Genomic DNA, 22,265 nt, shown 5'->3' with positions numbered 1-22,265 from the left:
CACACATTACACAGCACCAGAATGCATCATAATGAAAAAATCAACAGCGCAAAGTTTTGGCATGTGACTGACTTAGTACACGGGAAAAAAAACCCATCAAATCAACTGATGTTTGAGGGTGAGCGGGTAAAAATCCAAACCAATGTTATTACATGTAGAGATTCACTTACCTTAATTTTCTCTCGCACGCACTGCAACATCTTCCAGATTTTCCTGACAGGTTTGGGCAGTTTAGCAACCATGTCTGTTCACGACCACCCGCGGACCACTCCTGTCTACTGCTACTACTACTGCCACTACTTCAACTATCTGAGGGCTAACACTAACTACAGCACGTGGCTCTGGCTTTACACCCACTATTTTGTCCACTATATTTTGTTTGATTGTCACACTCATGGTAATAACAAACAGTAGTCACAGTTCCTGTGTCTTGGGCAGAACTTGTTTGTTTTGTGAGGTTCTGGTTCACCACAAAGTCATTGTCACTGTTCTCTCATATAATACATTGCTCCATGGCCCCAGTTCGTCACTGAGACCAGAACTGAGTGACATAAGCACAGTTAAACAGTATATGTTTTAGTGACACAGGTCAGTGGACACAAGTCTTCAACAACGGGTGCTCATCGCAGTCATTAAGCTGCCAAACACCGAACTGTTACCTGTTCAAGGAGCAGTGTTCGCCTATTTTTGTGCATGAGGTAATCTAGGAAGATTCGCAAGGTCCGGCACAAAAAACCTGGCACACTGAGATAAACTACAACATCATACAGATTCTATCACACTATAAAAAGAAAATATTACAAAAAGAAAGCATGGTTCTCTTGGTTCTCAAGTATTATAAATATTGCAGTCACACGTGAAGTGTAGATTTCGGTGAAGGAAGCGTGTAGCTCCCTCCGTATCACGTGCACTGACTGGCACGCCTACACAACACAGCCCGGCTTCACACATCTCGCAACATAATTGGCGAGGGCTACGGCCACTGTGCAAGGTTAACACTTTCTCTTCCTTTTCTCTGTTTATCTCTTGCGAAACATGTCTGAACTACGATTTGTAAAGATGTCTGTTTTCTCAACTGCTCGTTACATATTTCGGTCTTGACTGTGTACTACCTTCAAAAACCCGTCTGTTTAGTTACGTGACAAAAATCCGGTTTTAATGTTTCCCGAATATCATGAAGTTGTTGAAATTGCACATAAAAGTACACCATAAGTATCTTAAGTAGGCTACAATTGGAATATCTCTTTTTTGAAATTCCGACTGATTTTACCTATGTTTTAACGAAATAAAACATATATTTCACATGCGAATTAAAGGCCTCTATTGGAAGAATGTTCCATGCACCACTTGATTAATCACTTCCTGTACGATCTGACCGAACTAAATTTGTCATTTCATTGGAAAAAAAATCATTCCAGTCCTTATGGACCTCAAAAAGTCCGCACTTTTCACCCAGTCACCTGGAAAGGTCACAACCCGTTCAGTCAGTGAAAAGTGAAAGGTTCAGTGGTGAAGTTAGTCCAATACCAAGCTGGACAGGAGCCAACACAGCGCTTCTGGTGAACTGTGTTTCCTTCTTGTCTTTTTTTTCTAGCACACAATCAATCATCACCAATGATATATTACAGAATTAAGTCAAACACAGACATTACGTCTGTCATACAGCGTCAAGAAACGCCTCAGAAGGGGGAGGAAAAAAACAGTGGTAGATTTCGCGCAAAACAACACCCGCGGTATACAAACGCGCGTCAATCGTCGGAGTCAGTTGGAAGTTGAAATTTGAAAGGAAGTACAGGTAGGTGTATAAAACCCGGGCCCACCTGGCCCCGTGGAGCTGGAGCGGGAAGGGGGAACCAGCCGACAGACTGGCACAGTGCCGCCTTTCGCCAAATATGTCTGCAGCAGCTGAGAGCTTGCTTATCTTCACGCTGACTTTAAAAATAACTTGTGCTTTCAGCGGCCACCAACAATCGGCGGAGCACACTTTCAGTCCGTCTGTCTGGCTGTGCTGGGGAAGAGGGACTGGAGCCGTTATCAAAGTGAAACCCGTTCGACACCCTCCACTGCCTGCCTTCATGCACCCCAAGTGAACATCTGAGGCCAGCCAGGTAGCTTCACAGATGGACAGATGGGTGGAACAGGGTGGGAAGGGGGAGATAGGCTGTGATGCGGACACTGCTTGTGAGGGTGAAAGGCAGTATAAAGAAGGTAGAGGCATTCAGATTGTTCCGACTTCAGAAAGATAGCACGCCACTTCCCGGCATTTACCGTCCCTCTCTCTCCCCCCCCCCCCCCCCCCCCTGCCCCGATGCATGCTTTCACATGGTGTGCATGCAGCATCTTCAGTTGAGGGAACACAACTGGCAGGGTTAACTGTACTTCTAGCGACCACCATACCCTGGTTCCCTGTTTGGAAGGCTTCCAAGTTGGAGCTGTTACAGTTAAACACAATTTAAAACTGCTTGAATGGAAAGACGTTGACACAGGCTGATGATCTCTGACAATTAAACTAAGAATGGGAATGAGGAATAGTCAGAGAAACTTCTACACTGTTTTGAAATAAAAGGAAGCAACAACAGGAAATTGGTCTGTCCATTCATGCGGCGTTAACTGTTACACTTCGAACACATGAATAAAAAAAAAAAAAAAAAAGAAATAATAGAACGAATCAGTGAAGACCCTAATTTACTATTAAAGAGAAGGAGAGACAAATAGAGAGAGATTCACCACCAACAATTATAACAATGAAGTAACGTTATTGGCGTATGACCATAAATAAGAATAAATCAGAAACACAATCTATGAATTCAGAAAGATGTGGCTGAAATTTATACTGCCAACCAACAAACCGAGGTTGTTCTTTGTGGTGGTAAATTTGGTTTTGTTTGTGTTTCTTCTTCGTCTTTTCTTGTTCAATAAGCAGAAGGGGGTGGCGGAGGTAGGGGCGGGAAACGAGAGGAAGGCCATGTCGTTAAAAGCATCAGCACTGAGTGCACGCGGGAAAAGTTAGCAAGCCGCACCCCGTCCTGACTGAAGACATGAAACAGGATGTTTTTACACAGAAAAAACCCCAGACTGTATTCCCGATACACTGAGTATGATCGTTTTGTACAAATTAGTGACCACGATCTTTTGATACCTCTGATGCATATTTACTCCATTCATGAGGACTTACGTAATTGTGGTGATGCTGGTGGTGATGAGGGTGGGGTTTGTGGTGATGGTGGTGTTTGTGGAGATGTAATTGTGGTGGTGTTTGTGGTGATGGTATTTGTGATGATGGTTGTGGTTATGAAGGCTGCGGTAGTGAAGGTGACTGTGGTGGTAGTCACGATGTTGATACTTTAGATGGTCGTGATGATGTTGATATTGGTGCTGAGTGTTTGTGACGATGTGTTGATGATGATGAAGTTGGTTGTAATGATGTTGGTGGTGGTGATGTTGGTAGTGGTGCTGATAGTGGTAACGGTGGTGATGATGGTAGTGATGATGGTGGCGGTTTTGGTGATGGTATTGATGGTGGTAATGTTGTTGGTGGTGGTGGTGGTAGCTTCATGGCGTGACAGTGTGGCCAAACATTCACACCAAAACCGCCGCTTGATTTTGGCAGCCACCAAGCCGCATATAACTCCTCTCCTGCGGAGTTGTCTTTTCCTATACATACAAGCAGAACACGGGCCTCGCGATTCCGTATCTTCAGGTAGAAATAATAAACTCTGGGTGAGCGAGACGAAACACCCACGAAAACTCCAAACAGACCACGAGAGCGGGCGCTCGTGCACAGGTACGCAATGGCTTGGCACACGCATGAACAACACACGTACATGCGTATACGAAAGAGCGTGTATACACTTGCGTATATAATCACACACACAAACGCATTGTGCGTGTGTGTGTGTGTGGACAAGGGAGGTCACACAACACAAACACACACACGCACGCACATACACAATGTATTTACCGAAGACCACTTTACAAACTGTAGTTAGCCAATGAGCACAGGCCAGCGAATCGAACCACCCGAGGAAAAACCCAGCTGGCCACAAGACGAACGGACGGCTAATTGGCCGTGTGCTGTGGGACTCCCTGTGGACCATCCCCTGTCTTGGCAAGGGTCCTGGACTCTCTCAGAGCTGGTCCACATGTCACACACACACACACACACACACACACACACACTGGAGATGGATGGGGTGGGAAGGGTGTGGGTGGCGGGTGGAGCTGTAGGAATATCACTAACAGTCAATGGGAGAGGGTCTGGGTAGGAGGCCGACTTGTATGACTGCCGCTATCAGTCTGCAATGTGTTCTGTTTCCAGACATACCATTGAATCCACACTTTCCATCACCCCGACATCCTGGGCGCATCTTTGCAAAGTCAAAACCAAACTGACAAATTGATACAGTTTTGTTTTCTTTTTTGTTTTTGTTCTTTTTTTTTCCCGGCACCTAGCTTCATCCATTACTTTGTTGTTAAACATAGAGAAACTGTCTTTATAATTGTAACGTAATAACACTGTCCAGTGTGCTTTAAAGTATTGTAAGTGTGTCGTTCACAGCTACCACGTAAGCTCCCTTGTTAGATGTACTATCAAGATTCAGGAACTTTGTACCTTAGAAATGTCATCGTCACGTGTTTCATGAGCTTTTTCCTTAGAAATACTACGTACAAGTGTTTCAATAACTTTCCCGCTTATCCATTTTCAAAAGAACGATATTTATTTTTTTTGTCATTCCATTTAGTCTCCCAGTTAATGTGATTCATGATGCATGCCCACGAATTATTAGAACTACTATTACAAGCAGTTCACAAATTACCATCAACAGTTTCTGAAGTGACAATCAACTACTGGTATTTCAGAGTTACTCCGAAGTTGTTTTTCTTAAAGCTGCCACCCATATGTGTCACTGCGGAAAGACCACCCACAGGACTAACTATAACTATTTACAGCAGCTCTCGATAAATACGAAAAGAACCACAGATTCAAGTGATCGACATTTTAAGACCATCCGCTTGCAGATAAACATGTATGATAGCAAGTCGTGTCCGACAACTGGAAGACCATTAGGACAGCAGCAGAAGCAACTATCTGGGCCAAGACTTTTAGTGGAGATCTATGCTACATCCTCACTCTCTCAACCAACAGGGTTTTAGAACAGTCGGTGTTGGGGTGGTTCCTTAAGGCAAACTCGCCCCAAAAGCTGCATCTCTAAGAGCCACTGCAATCTCACCTCCCAGTTTGAGAGTCACAGTCCTTCAGACCATACTGCTCTCACTCTGCTGTTGGCCCAACTGTAAGCGTATTTAATTATCAGATATAAGCCGAACGCTGAGCCGCTGATAGAAGATTTTCCAAATTAAACAGCTTCAGGAATTCTAAGGGCTACCTAATTAAACGTGTTCAAAAACGTATCCTGTACATGCACTGATAAACAGACTAATTCAAATGCTTCTTTATATCAGAACAGGTATTTCGGTGCCAGTACCAAACGGTAAGTTGAGAGTCAACCACCAATAGTATCATTGGAGAAGTCGTTTAGTGTATTCACAAAGTCATCATCCACGGGTATTTTCAGAGCTAAAGGCTTCGGGTATTTGTCAGAGCGTTGTCTGAAGATCACTTTTCCAGGGCTATCGACCGAAGTACTTTTTGATCTGAGCTACCTGAAACACTCAATTGGCGCCCCCACACGTGTACGAAGACTTACTTCCATACGGTTCTCGCCCACCCCTGTGGGGGCCCAGACAGCAGCAGTAAAACACGGTACAATTCTGTGGTTGCTATGGTTCCAGGAATGTTATGAACCGTGGATGATGAGAAATGTGGCAGAAGTCATTGCCCCCTTCTCTCTGTGGCTTTCTGCATCACTTCATCACCTGCCACGCATACTCCCAAACGTGCAAGCGCGTGCGCGTACACACACACGCACATACACATGCACATAAGCGTATATATGTATATGTACCTACACACACACACACACACACACACACACACACACACACACAGAGAGACGCGTGCTCACACACATCCGCACACATACAAAAGCATTCTGACACGCGTGTGTACACACACACACACACACACACACACACACACACAGGCGCGCGCGCGCACGCACACACAGACGCAGAGGAGTGGATGGTAGACAGGATTGAATCAGCATGCTTCACATTCATAACGACTACCTGAGCGTGTATGCTAGTGGGTATAAAGCATCAGAGGAAATTGATAAATCTGGCTCGCACTGAAGACTACGTGTGCTCGTACTGACAAGTAGGTTCATGTACAGAATGAATGGATGAAAAAGGCTTGTACTGCACACAGTTAAGCGTGTGTGACAATGCGCGGGTGTGTGTGTGAGTGTGTGTGTATGTGTGTGTGTCTGTGTGTGCGTGTGTATACGTGTGTGTGTCTGTCTGTCTTTCTGTCAGAGAGAGAAAGAGAGAGGGTGTGTGTATGCATGTGTATGCGTGCGTGCATGTGTGTGTCCACGCACGCGTTTGCGTGTGTGTGTGCATGCGTGCGGCGTGCACACGCTGGCTACAATCATGAAAATTTAAACCAAAAAAATGTAAAAAAAAAATGTATGTGTTCTTATTATCGCAAAGTGATGTACGTTGTACTACGTCCGTAAAACAAAAAAAACAACATACAAGAACTTTGCTACGAAAGCAGATAATGCTAATTAAACGCCCGGTTATCAGCAATGATGGAAATAAAAGAACATCTGCAGCAAGCAACTAGTTTATTCTGCGTGCTAACATGGTCAGATAGCCATAGAATGTTGCAACTGGCATTTCTTATGGGGTGGGGGGTGGGGGGGGGGAGTGGGGTCTCTTTCCATGGAATTTTAACATCAGCAGACAGTCTGCAACGCTGGTATCAGCGAGAGGCTGGAAGCGAATCGGTCAGGTCACAGCCTGAGGGAATTCTGCTTGGTTTGAAGCCGACCCTTCCCGGCCAGAAGAGCTGTGAGCTCTGCTGTATAAGAAACAGCCGTGGGATGAGAACAAGGCAGGGAAACACACCTGTCGGACTGATGGCCGACGGCCGCAAAAGAAAACACTGGGAGGAGTGTTACCGACATGACAAAGTCCAACACTGGGAGAAGTGTTACCGACATGACAAAGTCCAACACTGGGAGAAGTGTTACCGACATGACAAAGTCCAACACTGGGAGAAGTGTTACCGACATGACAAAGTCCAACACTGGGAGAAGTGTTACCGACATGACAAAGTCCAGCACTGAAAGAAGTGTTACCGACATGACAAAGTCCAACACTGGGAGAAGTGTTACCGACATGACAAAGTCCAGCACTGGGAGAAGTGTTACCGACATGACAAAGTCCAGCACTGGGAGAAGTGTTACCGACATGACAAAGTCCAACACTGGGAGAAGTGTTACCAACATGACAAAGTCCAGCACTGAAAGAAGTGTTACCGACATGACAAAGTCCAACACTGGGAGAAGTGTTACCGACATGACAAAGTCCAACACTGGGAGAAGTGTTACCGACATGACAAAGTCCAACTTGACACTGGGAGAAGTGTTACCGACATGACAAAGTCCAACACTGGGAGAAGTGTTACCGACATGACAAAGTCCAACACTGGGAGAAGTGTTACCGACATGACAAAGTCCAGCACTGAAAGAAGTGTTACCGACATGACAAAGTCCAGCACTGAAAGAAGTGTTACCGACATGACAAAGTCCAGCACTGAAAGAAGTGTTACCGACATGACAAAGTCCAGTACGTGGAGACGTGTTACCGACATGACAAAGTCCAGCACAGGGGGAAGTGTTACCGACATGACAAAGTCCAGCACTGAAAGAAGTGTTACCGACACTGACAAAATAAAACACTGGGAGAAGTGTTACCGACACCGATAAAGTCCAATATCAGAAGCAAATCGAGATACCCCTGTTTCTTTCACAAATAATTAAAAACTGACGAATAGGCGCATGCAGTGAGGTAAACCTTGACTATCATCAGGTAAACTCAACAAATGCTGGTCCCGCGGTGATGCTGACACTTTCCCTGCCCTCCCCCCGCCCCTCCCCCCTCCCCCAGGCCACACACATGCACACACGCACGCACGCACACACACACACACACACACACACGACTATCCATCTATCCACAAAGAAACGGTTGATGACAAACGATCTAAAACGAATCCGATGCGGTCATGGAAAGGAGCCAGCGGCCATTACCACGATCTGACGTTAAGAAATTTCTGTTAATCAGTGCAGAACTGGAGAGCTACTCTCTCTCTCTGTCTGTCTGTGTGTCTGTCTGTCTCCATACCCCTGCATCCCTTCACCAGCTATCATCAGCTCAGAAATCGTACACGACAGATCTCCTCGTTCTGATTCGATCCTGCAACGTTCGCTGTTTTGACTTTCCATCTCCAGAGACACCACCTCATTACCATCACAGCGAACGTCTACATGTTAACACTGAGATATCCATCGACAGGTTATCGCTTTCAACTTTAAGTCCTCAATGAAATAACGGTTCTGTTCGAAACCTGGTAAACGCTGATATTTATACTGGACCTGGTAAGTGTCCAAACTGTGAGCTTGACCGCTTAGAAACCTTTGAACTGCGCACGGGTCTCACACAAGCAGAAGTGCTCAGTGTCCAGTCTTTCAGCTGTGTCAGTTAAGAAACGTGGAGTTGTATGGTGGTCCACTATAAAGTGAAGAATCTTGCATACACAACCCCCCACCCCTCCCCATCCCCCACCATTCCATACAAGAGGCGTGTTACAATAGTTACAACGCAGTTCCTCAATCGTCTAGCCGAATTCACGCCTGTTCACTGATTTTCTCGTGTGAGTCAGAGGCAGGAAAAGGGAGCGAATTCAGTGAGTCACCGACACTTTCTGCCAGACCGCCCTCACGTCTTCCAGCGCAGCACCCAAACACCAGAAAAAACACGACGCCTGTTCGTGAATGCTAAAGGGAACCGGTACATTCAACATCAATGAACAAGTAAACAACAAGCGAACGAATAAATAAATGAATAAATGAGTCTGTTGCAGAGGAGTTTTTTTTGTTGTTTTTTGTTTGTATTTTTTGCCAGCACGCCCCCCCCCCCCCACACACACACACACACACACACACACACACCATGACGATGTCTTGTTAACGGACAGTACATCACCATCGGTCATGAAGCAAACTCTTAGCCTAAACATGACTGCGCGCACACTCAGTGACGCCGGATTTTTATAGTAAACACACTGTGTACTGAGTGGTGAATGTCGGTTTTCCATTATCAGCTGGCAAGGAAGGATTTCGTGTAATTCTACGAAAACGGGGTAAAAATAATGGAAAAATAAAAAGGCACAGAAATGAAAATAAGAAGGAGGGAAGGAAGGAGGGAGACCCCACGAACGAGTATAACGAACGAATGAACGCGATAGACAGGCATATAGACAGGTATGGCCGTTGATAGAAACTACCCGAGAGAGAGAAAGAGCGGGGGGGGGGGGAGAGAAAGACAGTCAGACAGAGACAGACAGAGAGAGAAAGAAAGTAATTGACTGATGAGCAGACAGATGTACATACAGGCACATGTACAGACACGCACAGAAAACAAAATCATCACACACATACACAAAAAAGACCAGGACAGAAGGAAACAGCATAAGAAGAGCCAGGAGATGCAGTCAAGATACCAAAATAGCCTGCAGCTTGGAATGATGGCAACCCCAAAATAACCGCAGTCATCCACTTTCACCCACCCACCCCCTTCCCTCCTCTCACCACACATACCTGGCTGCTTTGCCATTTACCTTGCAGCATGCATCTCTCTCTTCTTCTCTCCCTCACCCTCTCTTCAGACGCTGGCCGGACCAAGGGATGTAATATACCCGCCAGAAACCTTCCCAAAAGAACGCCATTGGCATTAAAAAATGTTCGTCTGGCAAAATCCATGTGCGTAATACATTATTTCTAAGTACCGAGGGACGATGGCTAGTGATGTCATATGTGTGTGTGTGTGTGTGTGTGTGTGTGTGTGTGTTTATGACTTGAAATCAGTACCACAACTAACGGAAAACAGACACTGAACTGAGGAGAACACACACACACACACACACACACACACACACACACACACACACACACACACACACACACACACACACACACACACGCTTTTTCCTACTGTAATAACATTTTTTTAAAGAACTTGAGATTGAAAACCTTCAATGACTGATGTCAGTCGTCTTTTTTGGTTTTGACCGATAGCTGGGTCCCTCTCATTGCTTTCCTTTCAAAATGATTCGCCGATAATGTAACATTGCATGACTTTTCTTTTTTGTCGTTGTATTTCAGTATAAATGGAATATAAACTTGGGAATGCTTCCGCACGCACAAAAGCACTGACTTCAAATCGAAGGTAGAAACAATGGTATTGATTTTTTCTACTAGATTACTAGCGTAACAGATTTAATCAAAATCTCTCTCTCTCTCTCTCTCTCTCTCTCTCTCTCTCTCTCTCTCTCTCTCTCTCTCTCTGTCTGTCTCTCTCTCAGCCATACCCCGGTTTATTTTTGAATGACTTGTTAGGCCAGTCATATCCCAGATGTAACAAACCAAAATAAGAGGCAACCTTCACGATTCATGTTATTCCTGCTGCTCAACAACAAAAGCAATGGGCTGGCGATGGATTGGAAAGGGAGGGGGGTAGCAGTCACTGGTCTAAAAATAGGTGGATAGCGCATGCTTTCTTTGAGTTCCTTTGCTAAATGAAGCCAGCGGAAGTGTTCAATCAGCCATTTTGCTACTCGTGTCAGTATAGCGCGAATCGGTTACTTCATATATGTAGCCGAGCGCTTAGCTGGCTACGATGAATGCTTCACGGCAAGCTTTCACTTGCTCGCGGTGTTAGTAAAGCTTCCTGTGTGTGCCTGCACAGCAAGTTTGCGCTACGTGTCACTGCAATGTTTTCCTGTAATAACTTTGGTGAATAAACCATTGGCAGACATCAATAAAGATACAATATTTGGCTTGTCGTGGGGACAAGCATAACACGTTTCATCGAAGATACACGGTTACAGCTCAGAAACTACCACCTGTTAGCAGACGACTTCTCAACGGACTGACAGCCGGTTACGAGTCTCAGAATGGCGTCCAGTTGGCTTCAACTTTCCTGGCCCATGAGCTATCCATCTATTTTTAGACAAGTGGGTAGCAGTACATACCCATAACGATCCAAATAACATTTTTGCTCGCCCTCAGAAACGAGTGTGAATCGAACCGGAACTGTGTTGTGTGCTAGGAACGGATTGATTCCATCTAAAACAGCCCACACCGATCAGCATTTCATCGCTTCACACACACAGATACGGACACAGAGACAACCGAGACACCGAGTCGTTACATGGACTCACATATGTGAGCAAATTAGCATGCATTTCACAATTTTTGAAGCATAAAACGTTTCAAGTATTGCCGGTTTGTTGGTCTGCTCTCGTTGGAGCTGGAATGCGTATTGTCACATTTCTGAGCCTATAGAAGACAATGGTAAAAAGTGTGACTTCTTTCAGGTGTTCCATATAGCGCACCTTGACTTCATGAAGAGCTGTTTTACTTACGTGTATTCCCGTTATTATTGTTATTATTATGATGATGATTATTATCATAATTATTATATTACTCTTTTGTCACAACAGATTTCTGTGTGAAATTCGGACTGCTCTCCCCAGGGACAGCGCATCGCTACACTGTAAGCGCTACCATTCTTTCTCTGCCTGCAAGTGTATTTGTTTTCCAATCAAAGTGAATTTTACTACAGAATTTTGTCAGGGACAACCCTTTTCTCGTCATGGGTTCCTTTACGTGCGCTAAATGAATGCTTGCTGCAGACGCGGCCTCGGTTTATCGCCTCATCGGAATGACTAATTACTTTAATTTTTGTTACATTTTTTTTGATGATGCTGATGATTGCTATTATTATTGTTGTTATTGTTGCTGTTATCATCATTATCATCATCATTGTTGCCATCATAACCGCCATCATCATTACCAAAGAAAATGAACTGAACTGCACCACTTCTAAGAAAAGAAAAGGAAAGATATAATGTAATAAAACGACAGAAAAATGTAGCAATGTGTGCACTGCTTTCAACATCAATTGTTCAGAATGGCTGTCACGAAGCACGCCTATCGGTTATCTTTTTCAAGCTGACGCTTGCACGTGCGTCTCCGAGGCTTTTTACCGATGTGTGCACCTGTCTGAACGAATTTGTGCTGTCGTCTGTGAGTGTGTGCGCGAGTGCGTGAATCACAGCGAGGGAGAGAGAGATGCAGAGAGGCGATTTTTTTTTTTTTTTTTTTTTTGGGGGGTTTTTTTTTTTCAAGTGCCACATTTAGTCCTGGCCTGTACCGATCAAGATGTTGTCTTTGAGTCATATGAAACTTCGAATCTGTCTGTTTGTCTGTCTGTCTGTCTGTCTGTCTGTCTCTCTCTCTCGTTCAAGCTCAGTCTTGTTCTCGCGGAGAGAGTGGAAGAACATTTTACATATGTTTTGGTGCTTCTGATTTCCTCTTCCCTGACATGAGCAAAGGCAAAAGCAAAGTCAATAAACCATTTGTCTTGTCTTCTCTCTCTCTCTCTCTCTCTCTCTCTCTCTCTACCCGACCCCCTCTCCCTTAATTCCTGTTCTTCCTTAGAGAGTAACAAGCTCTCCTCCCCCGCCTTCCGAGTTCATCTCGGTGAGCTAAGTGAAACAACTCCCCGATTGCTACAGTTTAGAGCAGACAAGAGTTGTATCCCTTCCTCCGACAGGACAACAACCGATTCATCAACTCATCTGACACTCTCCTGTTACTAAAACATGCAGAAATAACACACACACACACACACACACACACACACACACACACACACACACACAACATGAAAAAAAATCATTAGGGAGTCTGGTTCAAATCATAACTAATGGCAACGGAAGCCGGATGATCTGGACCAGTTTAGAAATAATTCACAAGGAGCAGTTTTCTTGAAGCCAATGTAGATACTAGATGTAATGGAGTTGGAAATAGAAATAATTCACCAGGAGCAGTTTTCCTAAAGCCAATGTAGATACTAGATGTAATGGAGTTGGAAATAGAAATAATTCAATCATTAAGAAATCAAGCGTACGTTGCACTAACTTTAGGCAATACGTTACCAATGTTTTTTCTGAGATGCGCATGACCTACGCACCGTATTTAAAGGCCTATTTCATCTGCATTCATCCACACAACGTTCCAGAATACGACCACGATATGCATTAAACACATACACAAACCATGACGAATTTCTCAAAATCATGTAATAGTTTTGAAAACCACTGAACTGTTTGCTCAGCTGAAGGCGCACAGGATGAAAATGCGCTTCCTTTGAAATAATACTGCACTGGTGTTGACTTGTATAATAATAGTAGTCAGCATAGAAGCAGATTCATGTGTACTTCACACACATCTCCGTACCTGCTTTGTGGGTCACTTTAGCTTCATCCTGTGTGCGAGCTGCGGTCTGATAAAGCAAGGCTGAGATATCCAGGTATCGGCAGTGTTGACAGTGTGAGTGACGTGTCTGATACGATGCCTAAATGGAGACGTACACGTGGACAGATTGTTCCATTTCATGGACATTTCTGCATGGTCCGAAGAGCGACGCATTTAGACAGAGGAAGTCTGAAGACTAATGGCCACTTTTCCATGAGTACCCGCATCAACAGGTACTCTGACTGACAGCCCTGATAGTCATCTCCAGGTCGACAGGTTCGGACAGGTGCTGACAGCAGCCATCACACATGTCAACAAACGTTTCATAAGCAAATTCGCCGATTGGTAGACGTTAGAATCTATCGCCGCCTTTCCTGTAAGAAGCCACCGTCAAAACATCCTTGAATTGATAGATGATTGTGAATTTGACTTCTACTTAAGTCAAAGGTCAGGATGACCCGAAATGGGCCTCAGTGATACAAAAAGAGGTGACCGTCATCCAATTACATAACAGTGACAACAAGTCACCTTAACCTGGAGTCACGGTGACACAGTCTGGATCCGTAACCTTTATCTTGACAGTAGCCTATGATGGACCAGGTTTTATACGACAAACTGGCTGAACCGGAGGCTCCTCGTTCAAGCCAGAACGGGGAAACGGTTGATCCCTGTTGTCCCGGGTATTTCATCGGACTGCCACTGATGGCCTGAAGTTAAGGACCACTTTCAAAAGTGACCCCCTTCGCCCCAGTCCTACCCCTAGGTTCACACGCATGCACATGTGCACACACACCTATGTGTTCTTTGTATAGTCGGTGAAAATCATTCCACTATGAGCGAGTTATCCACAGCTGAAGTCCACACAGAAGACAATGGCTACTGCCGCACAGCGAAAACACCGTGCTTCTTTTTCCTGGTACAACAGCCAGGATAAAATACACAGTCGATCGTAACGAGAAAAAAACTACCCATGATACAACAAAATACAACACAACACTGTACAATAATTCAATACAAAACAACACAACACAATACTTAATTCTATGCGAGAAAACGCAACACAATGCAACATAGTAAAATGCGATTAATACAGCACAACACGACACGACTGAGACAGTGCAATGCAAACTGGTACGAAATAATGTAATATAACACAAGAGTATCAATACAAAACAACGCAACACACCACAACATAATACATGATTCAGTACGATGCAGTAATGTACCATACAGGATACCGTATACATCAAATAACAGCACAGTAAAGTATATTACAAACGTTTAATTAGTGGGCACGGACACGGACAACTGAACAAGGGGACGGGACACTGACCAGACGAGTGATGGCAGGCAGAGGTCTGGGGGCCAGTCAGTGCAGGACAGGGCAGTCAGTGGTGTCCACGCCATCATCCTGCCACATCTGCAACATGCCAGTGAAGTCTGTGCCCAACATCCATCCCTTGCTGTCCTCACTTCATGAGTAAAAGGTCTGACAGAACGATGGACCAGTAGCTGATAGGTATGGAGCAAGTGGGAGCACAAAAAAAGCATGTCATTAGATGAATATACATAAAGACAGAGAGTCAGCTGGCTGCTTGGCTGGTTATTTGGCCATTTCGGCGGTTCGTTAAGGCCAGACACTACAGTCAAATAACGACTTTTGTTTTTCTCCCCGACTATATCTCTCTTTTCTTGTTGTCTACCAGGTGTATCATCACTTGTGGATCACAAAAAAAGTGTTCTTTGATTTCTGTGAATACCCGTTGCTATGGAAACAAATCAAAATGGCCGCCAAACAATGTATCAAAGAAATCGGGTTTGTGGTCCATGTGGTGCATGCAGACACTTTTTGTTATGTGGACATGATACACAATGACATTATCTTCATTTTCAGGTGAGACTGTGTTGATTCTTCAATTATTGTACTTTGACTGACTGAGTGTCTGAATGATTGGTAGTTTGACTGACTGGTTCCCAAGTTCAAAGCTCCATTGACTGAATGATCATTAGCACAGTTGTTGTTGTTGTTTATTTTATTTTGTGTGTGTGTGTTGGGGGGGGGGGGGGTCGTACAGAATGGCAGGATCCATATGGAATAAAGAAAGCAGAGAGACAGAGACACACACAGAGACAGACAGACAGAGAGAAACAGTGCGACAGAGATAATGAGAGAGGTTTAAGGCAAGTCACAGACTTGAAGAACCAGATGTAGTTATATCCTTCACAAGACTCAAGCAATGGGAACACACACACACACACACACACACACACACACACACACACAAAGACTGTAGTGCCAAGCAAGAACAGAAACTGTCCATCGGCAAATACGTCCATCATGCCACACGACTCTTTGGAAAACTCATGGCACATATGAATCAGAATTAGAATCCATTTACTCCTTCACAGGCACGGCAGGCTATGTGACTTAACCACAATTCACTCCAAAAGCACTCCCACGTAATGGATACTTCCCGGCATTCTGTTCTGTTTTCAAGGAATTGTTACGATGACTTCACACACAGAAATATTTTTTTCAATTCACCTTCCACAATTTTGCTCACAGGCCCTGCAACGCATTCACCCCTGCCTTTACAACAGCCAGTGATGCCCCAGAATAGGTCTGAGCCATTTACCATAATCAGCCTGCCTGTCATCACCTGGAATGCATCTTGCTGCACAAATAAAAGAAACAGGTAGAGGAGCGAGGAGAGGGTGTGGGCTTCCGGAATAATTTATCTTCGATAACTGTAGTTTCTCTTTTTCTTGTTCGTTTCACTTCTTGACAATTTTACCTTTCTATGAAAGACAAGAGCGCAAGATGTCAGAAATATCCAGAAAGAACCTGGCAAAAAAATGTACGGCCAGAGGTTGTGTCGCTCAGAGATCAGAACTGGAATACAAAGAAGATATGAAGAGAACCATGACTAAAACTGATGACATCACGCTCAATATTTTGTGAATCACGCCAAGTCATAGCCAAGCTTTTGTAGACTGGACAAAAGATGTGCCAGTTAGACTGTGCATGCATGAGAGAGAGAGGGGGGGGGGGGGTAGAGAGAGAGAGAGAGACTAAGACCGAGACCGACAGATAATTAGACAGACCTAATCATAGACAGACAGACGAGCAGACACTGAAACAGAGGCACAAAGACATACAAACATACACACACTGACGGACATACAGACAGACTCACAGGCTGAGAGACAACCAGACACAGTACAAATAAAGTAACGTTGTACTCTCTCTCTCTCTCTCTCACACACACACACACACACACACACACACACACCTAGTCAAGACGGCAGACAGAAAGAGAGCAAAACAAAACAAAGAAACCACACAGCTCCCCTCTCACCACATCCCCCCTCCCGAGTCTTTCTCACGACTGTACCCGAAATAGCGGTGGGGATGACGTATGGAGCGACAGGTGAGGGGCTGCCCACCGGAATAAAACCCTTCCACAAACCACAAGCTGCAGCAGCCAGGTACCTCAAAGCTTAAACCAAATCCTTTTATACTCCACCAGAGAATGTAGGAACCCTTCATACGTTCTCTGCTTCGTTCTCTCCCTCCTCCCTGCCGCCCCCCCCCGCCCCCCCCAACCCCCCCTCCAAACCCCCTTCCCCCTTCCCACCAAACGTCTGTTTACAGTTCAGTCTGTCTGGCCGCCAGCACGTGCCACGCCTGTTAACCAGAGGGGTAAAGCCCTGCTTACAATCCTTCCATCAATACCGTAATTGGGGGTGAAAAATATTTCTAGACTTTGATCATCGTGAAAATGTGGTCGCGCACTTGAATCTATTTGAATCCTTGAGCCCCCCCCCCCTCTCTCTCTCTCTCTCTCTCTTCCCAAACCCCTCCTACCCGACCTCTTCCGAACCCCCACCCCCATTCCCCTCCTTTTTGTGCAGCCTGCCCCAGCTCCCGCACCCTTGTAAGTGCCATTACTCACTCACAAGCCGTTCAATCCCAAGCGTAACCATTTCTTTACTAAATGCAGAGGTTATTAACCCTTGATGATCTGTTTCATACGTTGGCCTGATACCATCACGATGACAGGTCTCCTAAACGTCAAGAAATTGTGATGTCCGTCAGTTTCAGCTAAAAACAACATTTTATATGACAGAAAATTACTTAAAGTCTAACAAGGGTAAGAGAAGGGGGGAGAGAGGCAGAATGATAGAGACAAAGAGGGGGGGAGGGAGAGACAGACAGACAGAGAGAAACAGAGTCAGAAACTCAGGGAGAGTCATGGAGGAGTGACTGCGTGCATTTGTTTGTATTTCAAAGATTCATTTTACTTTTACGGATCAAGAAACCGAGTCGTTCATAGTAACATGGACCTAATTTCAAATAAAGAGAAAGGGAAAAAATGAAAATAGCACCAGTTCGTGTATAACGATAGTGAAGTGAGAGGGATATTTTGGTTGCCCTATAAATAACTGGACTGGGAATGGCTCACAGCGTAAAAAAAAAAAAAAAAGTCTGGAAGTAGTAAAGAACTTTGGCACAAACACCATGTTTAGCTGACAGTCTCACTGACAGGTAAGTCATCACTGCTACATGCAGCCAGTAAACGCGCGGATTCCACTGTAACTACGTGGAAGGCGATTGTTGACCGTGACACAGAACTCTTGATAGCACTTTCGTTTAAATCCACTGTTTAACCTTCAGTCATAGAAATTGTACTGTAATTGCTGGCCATGCTGAATAAAATGAGTAAATTCAAACCAGGTTAAAACTGCTGGTTGTGATTCAATAATCCTTTAATTCCGCGACGGTGACCCGAAAATCTTGAAATAATCCTCAAGAGTTGTTTCAGATGCCTTCTGAACCTGTTGATCAAAGGGAAAAACAGGTAAACAACACAGATACCATCACAGATCACAGGAATGTGACCCACTTTTTATACGCAGTGCCTGAGTATTGCAAATGACTGACGGCAGAATCCCGAACGATTCACTTAAGATTTATGTGTGGCGAAAGGAGTTCAGTTAGAATTTAAGTGCAGTTGTGTTTCATATACTTAAATACCTAGTCTGCAATCAAAACTTTAAGTAAGTGGACATCAATGCTTTAGGACAATTGTACTGTCTAGCAAAAAAGCGCACTGTAGAGCAGAAATCATGATAGTGAACTTTTGATACTCCACTTATAAACTCACAAAACTGTACACTGAGTTTGTGACATACATTCCGTGTAAGGCTTCTGTTGGTGCAGTGGCAGCCGCTAGAGACATTACAAACGGTCTTTCAAAGCAGGGCAGTACAATGCAATGCTTGTGCAGAACAATACAATGGCGATACACAATAGCACGACCTTGATACAGAAAGCAGATGCACATGTGGCTCTTTAAAACGATATATGCATTATACGACATGCATGCAACTACGGTTTTACCTTTGCATGTGCTAAATGCATTCAAAATCGCAATCTTTTCCGCACTGGCTTTAAACACCGATATTCTGTTCTAGCTGAATATGGAAAATAATGGAGCTCATAGGATCTTTTTTTTTTCTTTCTTTTTTTTCAAAACACATTTACCTTGTCTGTCTTTTTTTCTGGACAGAATCGCAGCGGCCTAAAACTATCCACAAACATGCGAGCAAGCAGACGAACAGACACACACGACCGTGCCGCAATGCCACACACACATCACATCACACACAACCACGCCACGACCGGTGCTGCTGTCTTGCTGTTTGGGGGAAATATCCGCACAGTTTTGTGGCTTTATCCCAAGCAGTTCAAAGCACACAGCCAGGTCTCAGTAGTGGCACGTGCAACAGGTCGGCGAGCCGACAGGCAATTAAAAGTCAAGCGCATTCCAGCACACGGACAAAGGCCTTGTTCACTTGAGTCACGCGGCACACACCTCGTCGGCCTGACTTCACCCTCACTGCAGACTAACCTGTGCTCACGACGAGCTGCCAACACATGCTCGGCAACGTAGACACCCCGTGAAATGAAGAATGTTAACGATTTCCAGATATGACATCCACAGTTCCGCACACCCATCGCATGAACCTTTCCCACTCGGTCTTAACAAGAGGGTTCAGTTTAATTACCTAACCGGTGGGTAAAACTAAATACCTACCAAGTGGTAATTATAGCGTGCGGAAAATACAAATGTTCACGAAAGAGATTATGACCTTGTTGTTTGTCAAGAAGGTATCGCGGTCCATTTACAGAGTGGGTATCGTTGATGGATTAATGTGCAATGTTCAAGTGAATACAATTAGAGACCACCAAAGGGTTACGGGTTGTCTACTTTTATGAGGGGGAAGTTTCTTTTCTATCAAACGCACACAGCTAAACACCTATTGTGTGGGTTAAACGCAAACGCAGTGAGACAGGAGGAGAACACGTGACTAAAAGTTTGGTTGTTTTTTTGTTTTTTGTTGTTTTTTTAACATCGGCATCTGGTAAGTACACAAAAGGCGGCATGTGAAAGTGACATGAGAAAAATGCTATCAGCTTGTCATGGGATAGGGTTCGTCAGCTGAAAAAATACATGCCCTTCCCGCAAAAACATGGATGAAATAATGCTGCTGTTGAAACGAGAACATGGGTTCTATTCTGTTCAGTGTGCAATCAAATCCCTGGCATCAATGTTTGCTTTGATATGGTATAAATCCACATCAAGGCATTAACAATATATATCTAACGGTTTCTTATCGTACTTGTGAACAAACGATATTAAATCTTGTATTTCACATTAAAAGACCGGGTAACTGTTCACCTTTTATTTTTCTTTCTATAAATTGAATGAAACAAGAGACATTACAAATCTAATATGAATTTGTCATTTAGTGCAATACGTGAATCTCAATTCTATCTTTCTATAGAAAACTAACTTCAGGACCGAAGTATATAGCGTATTCAAAACAAGTTAAAAAAAATAATTAAAAGGACTTTCAATTTCAATTTCTGACTTACAAAATGGACATCTGCTGTTCTGGCCAGAATAATGTACAAGTGTACATTCACATTATGAGGTTGTACAGTGAATATTATTTGTAGAAAAGCAAACCCGAAGACAGTCTATGTCAGTGATATTGTGTGACAATATTCTGTTGAAATGTTTTAAACGATCAGTAATTTTCTTATGTCACGATTTCTGAACGTGTCAGACCATTACTGGACAAGGCCCTTTTTAAGTTTAAAACACACACACACACACACACACACACACACACACACACACACACACACACACACACACACACACACACACACAAAACACACACCAAAAAAACAAACTCTAACCAATCCTACAGTGTCCATCTGACATATTAACTTCAAACAAGATAGCCAATGGTGATTTAGGAAAGGTTTTCTCTTCAAGCGAAATCCCGAGTTCCCGTTTATACGCAATGAAATACTGTCAAGCGATCAGAGTTGGGAAAATCGTTGGGACAGAGAGAGAAGAGAGAGAGAGAGAGAGAAACTGACTGACAGAGCCGAAATTTTTTTTTTAGCTGTGAGGAGAAGAGAAAATGTAGAAGAGGGACATCAGAAAAGAGGAATGTCAACTTTTTTTTAATGTTCCGTGGAGTGGAGAAGCTCACAGCCAAACCCAACCCATCCGTTGACCAGATACAAGGCACCGATTATTCGCCTGGAATTAATCAGCTATCACCTCCCCCACGGTATTTCAACGTGTTTTAGGAGGGGAGGGTTCTGGAAGGATGGGTAAGTTGGGGTCCGCATAATATTATGTCTGTTTACATTCTGTTTTTATCTGCATTTTTCAGTTCGCTGCTTATTTTTCCTATAAATCGCTCTTTCGGACGAAGGCTAGATATTAAGACAAAGCGCATCCAAGCCTTTAAACGAATACCCACGTTGATAAAGATTTGTATTTCATTTTTCATAACAGCCTTGTCCTTCCTTGTCGTACAACGAACCAAACGAAAACCAAATTTAAAACACCTCATCATAATTAACAAAATCTGTTAGTCTGAAAACGACACTGCGATATGTTATCGAAGAAATCTTATCAAGGTTGGGATCTGGTATGAAAATAAATAGCTATATTAATAAATAGGCATAAACAAATAAATGAATATATGAATAAATAACATTAACATTTTAGCTCTAATAAGTGAGAAGAAAATAAACGGATTGTCAACAAGATCCCCAGTCCCCTTTCCCACCCCAGATCCTACCTACTTACATTTGATGAAGAAGGCTGAAATACAGATGCTTTTCTCCCAGAACCGTACCGTGTGGTCACGTCCCACAAGAACACGAATATAATCACAGTGTCAGCAGTTGCTCTTGTCAACATCAACATGGGGATAACCTTATCATAACCCAAACAGCCTCTTCGCTCCCTTCGCCACTATCAACAAACACTGACACAGAGGGATGAAGTCCGTTTGAACCTTATCCATGTAGTACCAGTTGTTGTTTAAGGACATGCTTCTAATCACACACATATGTATAAACATCGTGGAACGAGGCGACGTCCCTCGTCTAATACCACTTCAGAGATACGGACACAAACGGACACAAGAATGTTTAAGGAGTTGAAACAGAAACACATTTGAGTTAAATACCTTTTATGCTGGATCATTCTATAATTTTGGAAGATTATTTTTATCTTCTTGTTAATTAAGAAACATCCCGCCATCTCCCCCCCCCTCCCTGTGTGTGTGTGTGCGTGTGTGCGTGTGTGTGTGTGTGTGTGTGTGTGTTACACACACTATAACTCTTTGGAGGGAAAGAAACATGCAAATACGCCA

The 22,265-nt window shown here is 43.9% G+C and overlaps 1 protein-coding gene across 5 annotated transcripts in view; it reads right to left on the bottom strand.

Annotated features, from left to right (window-relative positions):
* LOC143282870 (uncharacterized) overlaps nucleotides 1-22,265 on the bottom strand; it is a 96,038-nt gene that overhangs the window by 44,965 nt on the left and 28,808 nt on the right. For 2 of the 5 annotated variants that reach the window (XM_076588771.1, XM_076588779.1), the window contains exon 2: nucleotides 14,845-14,931. The exons of 2 other annotated variants lie outside the window; for them this stretch is intronic. Coding sequence is in view for 1 of the 3 variants with exons in the window: in XM_076588746.1 (XP_076444861.1) it covers nucleotides 171-242 (72 nt within the window). In the remaining 2 variants the exon portion in view is untranslated. Of the gene's footprint in view, nucleotides 1-170; nucleotides 543-14,844; nucleotides 14,932-22,265 lie in introns of those variants that run through there. One more of the 5 variants, XM_076588746.1, reaches the window with a different exon arrangement.

The sequence above is a fragment of the Babylonia areolata genome, chromosome 1 (genome assembly GCF_041734735.1).
Source record: "Babylonia areolata isolate BAREFJ2019XMU chromosome 1, ASM4173473v1, whole genome shotgun sequence".
NCBI classification, from domain to species: Eukaryota; Metazoa; Mollusca; class Gastropoda; order Neogastropoda; family Buccinidae; genus Babylonia; species Babylonia areolata.
Note: the sequence above shows the minus strand (reverse complement) of the source record. Positions and strands in the feature narration are given on the sequence as shown.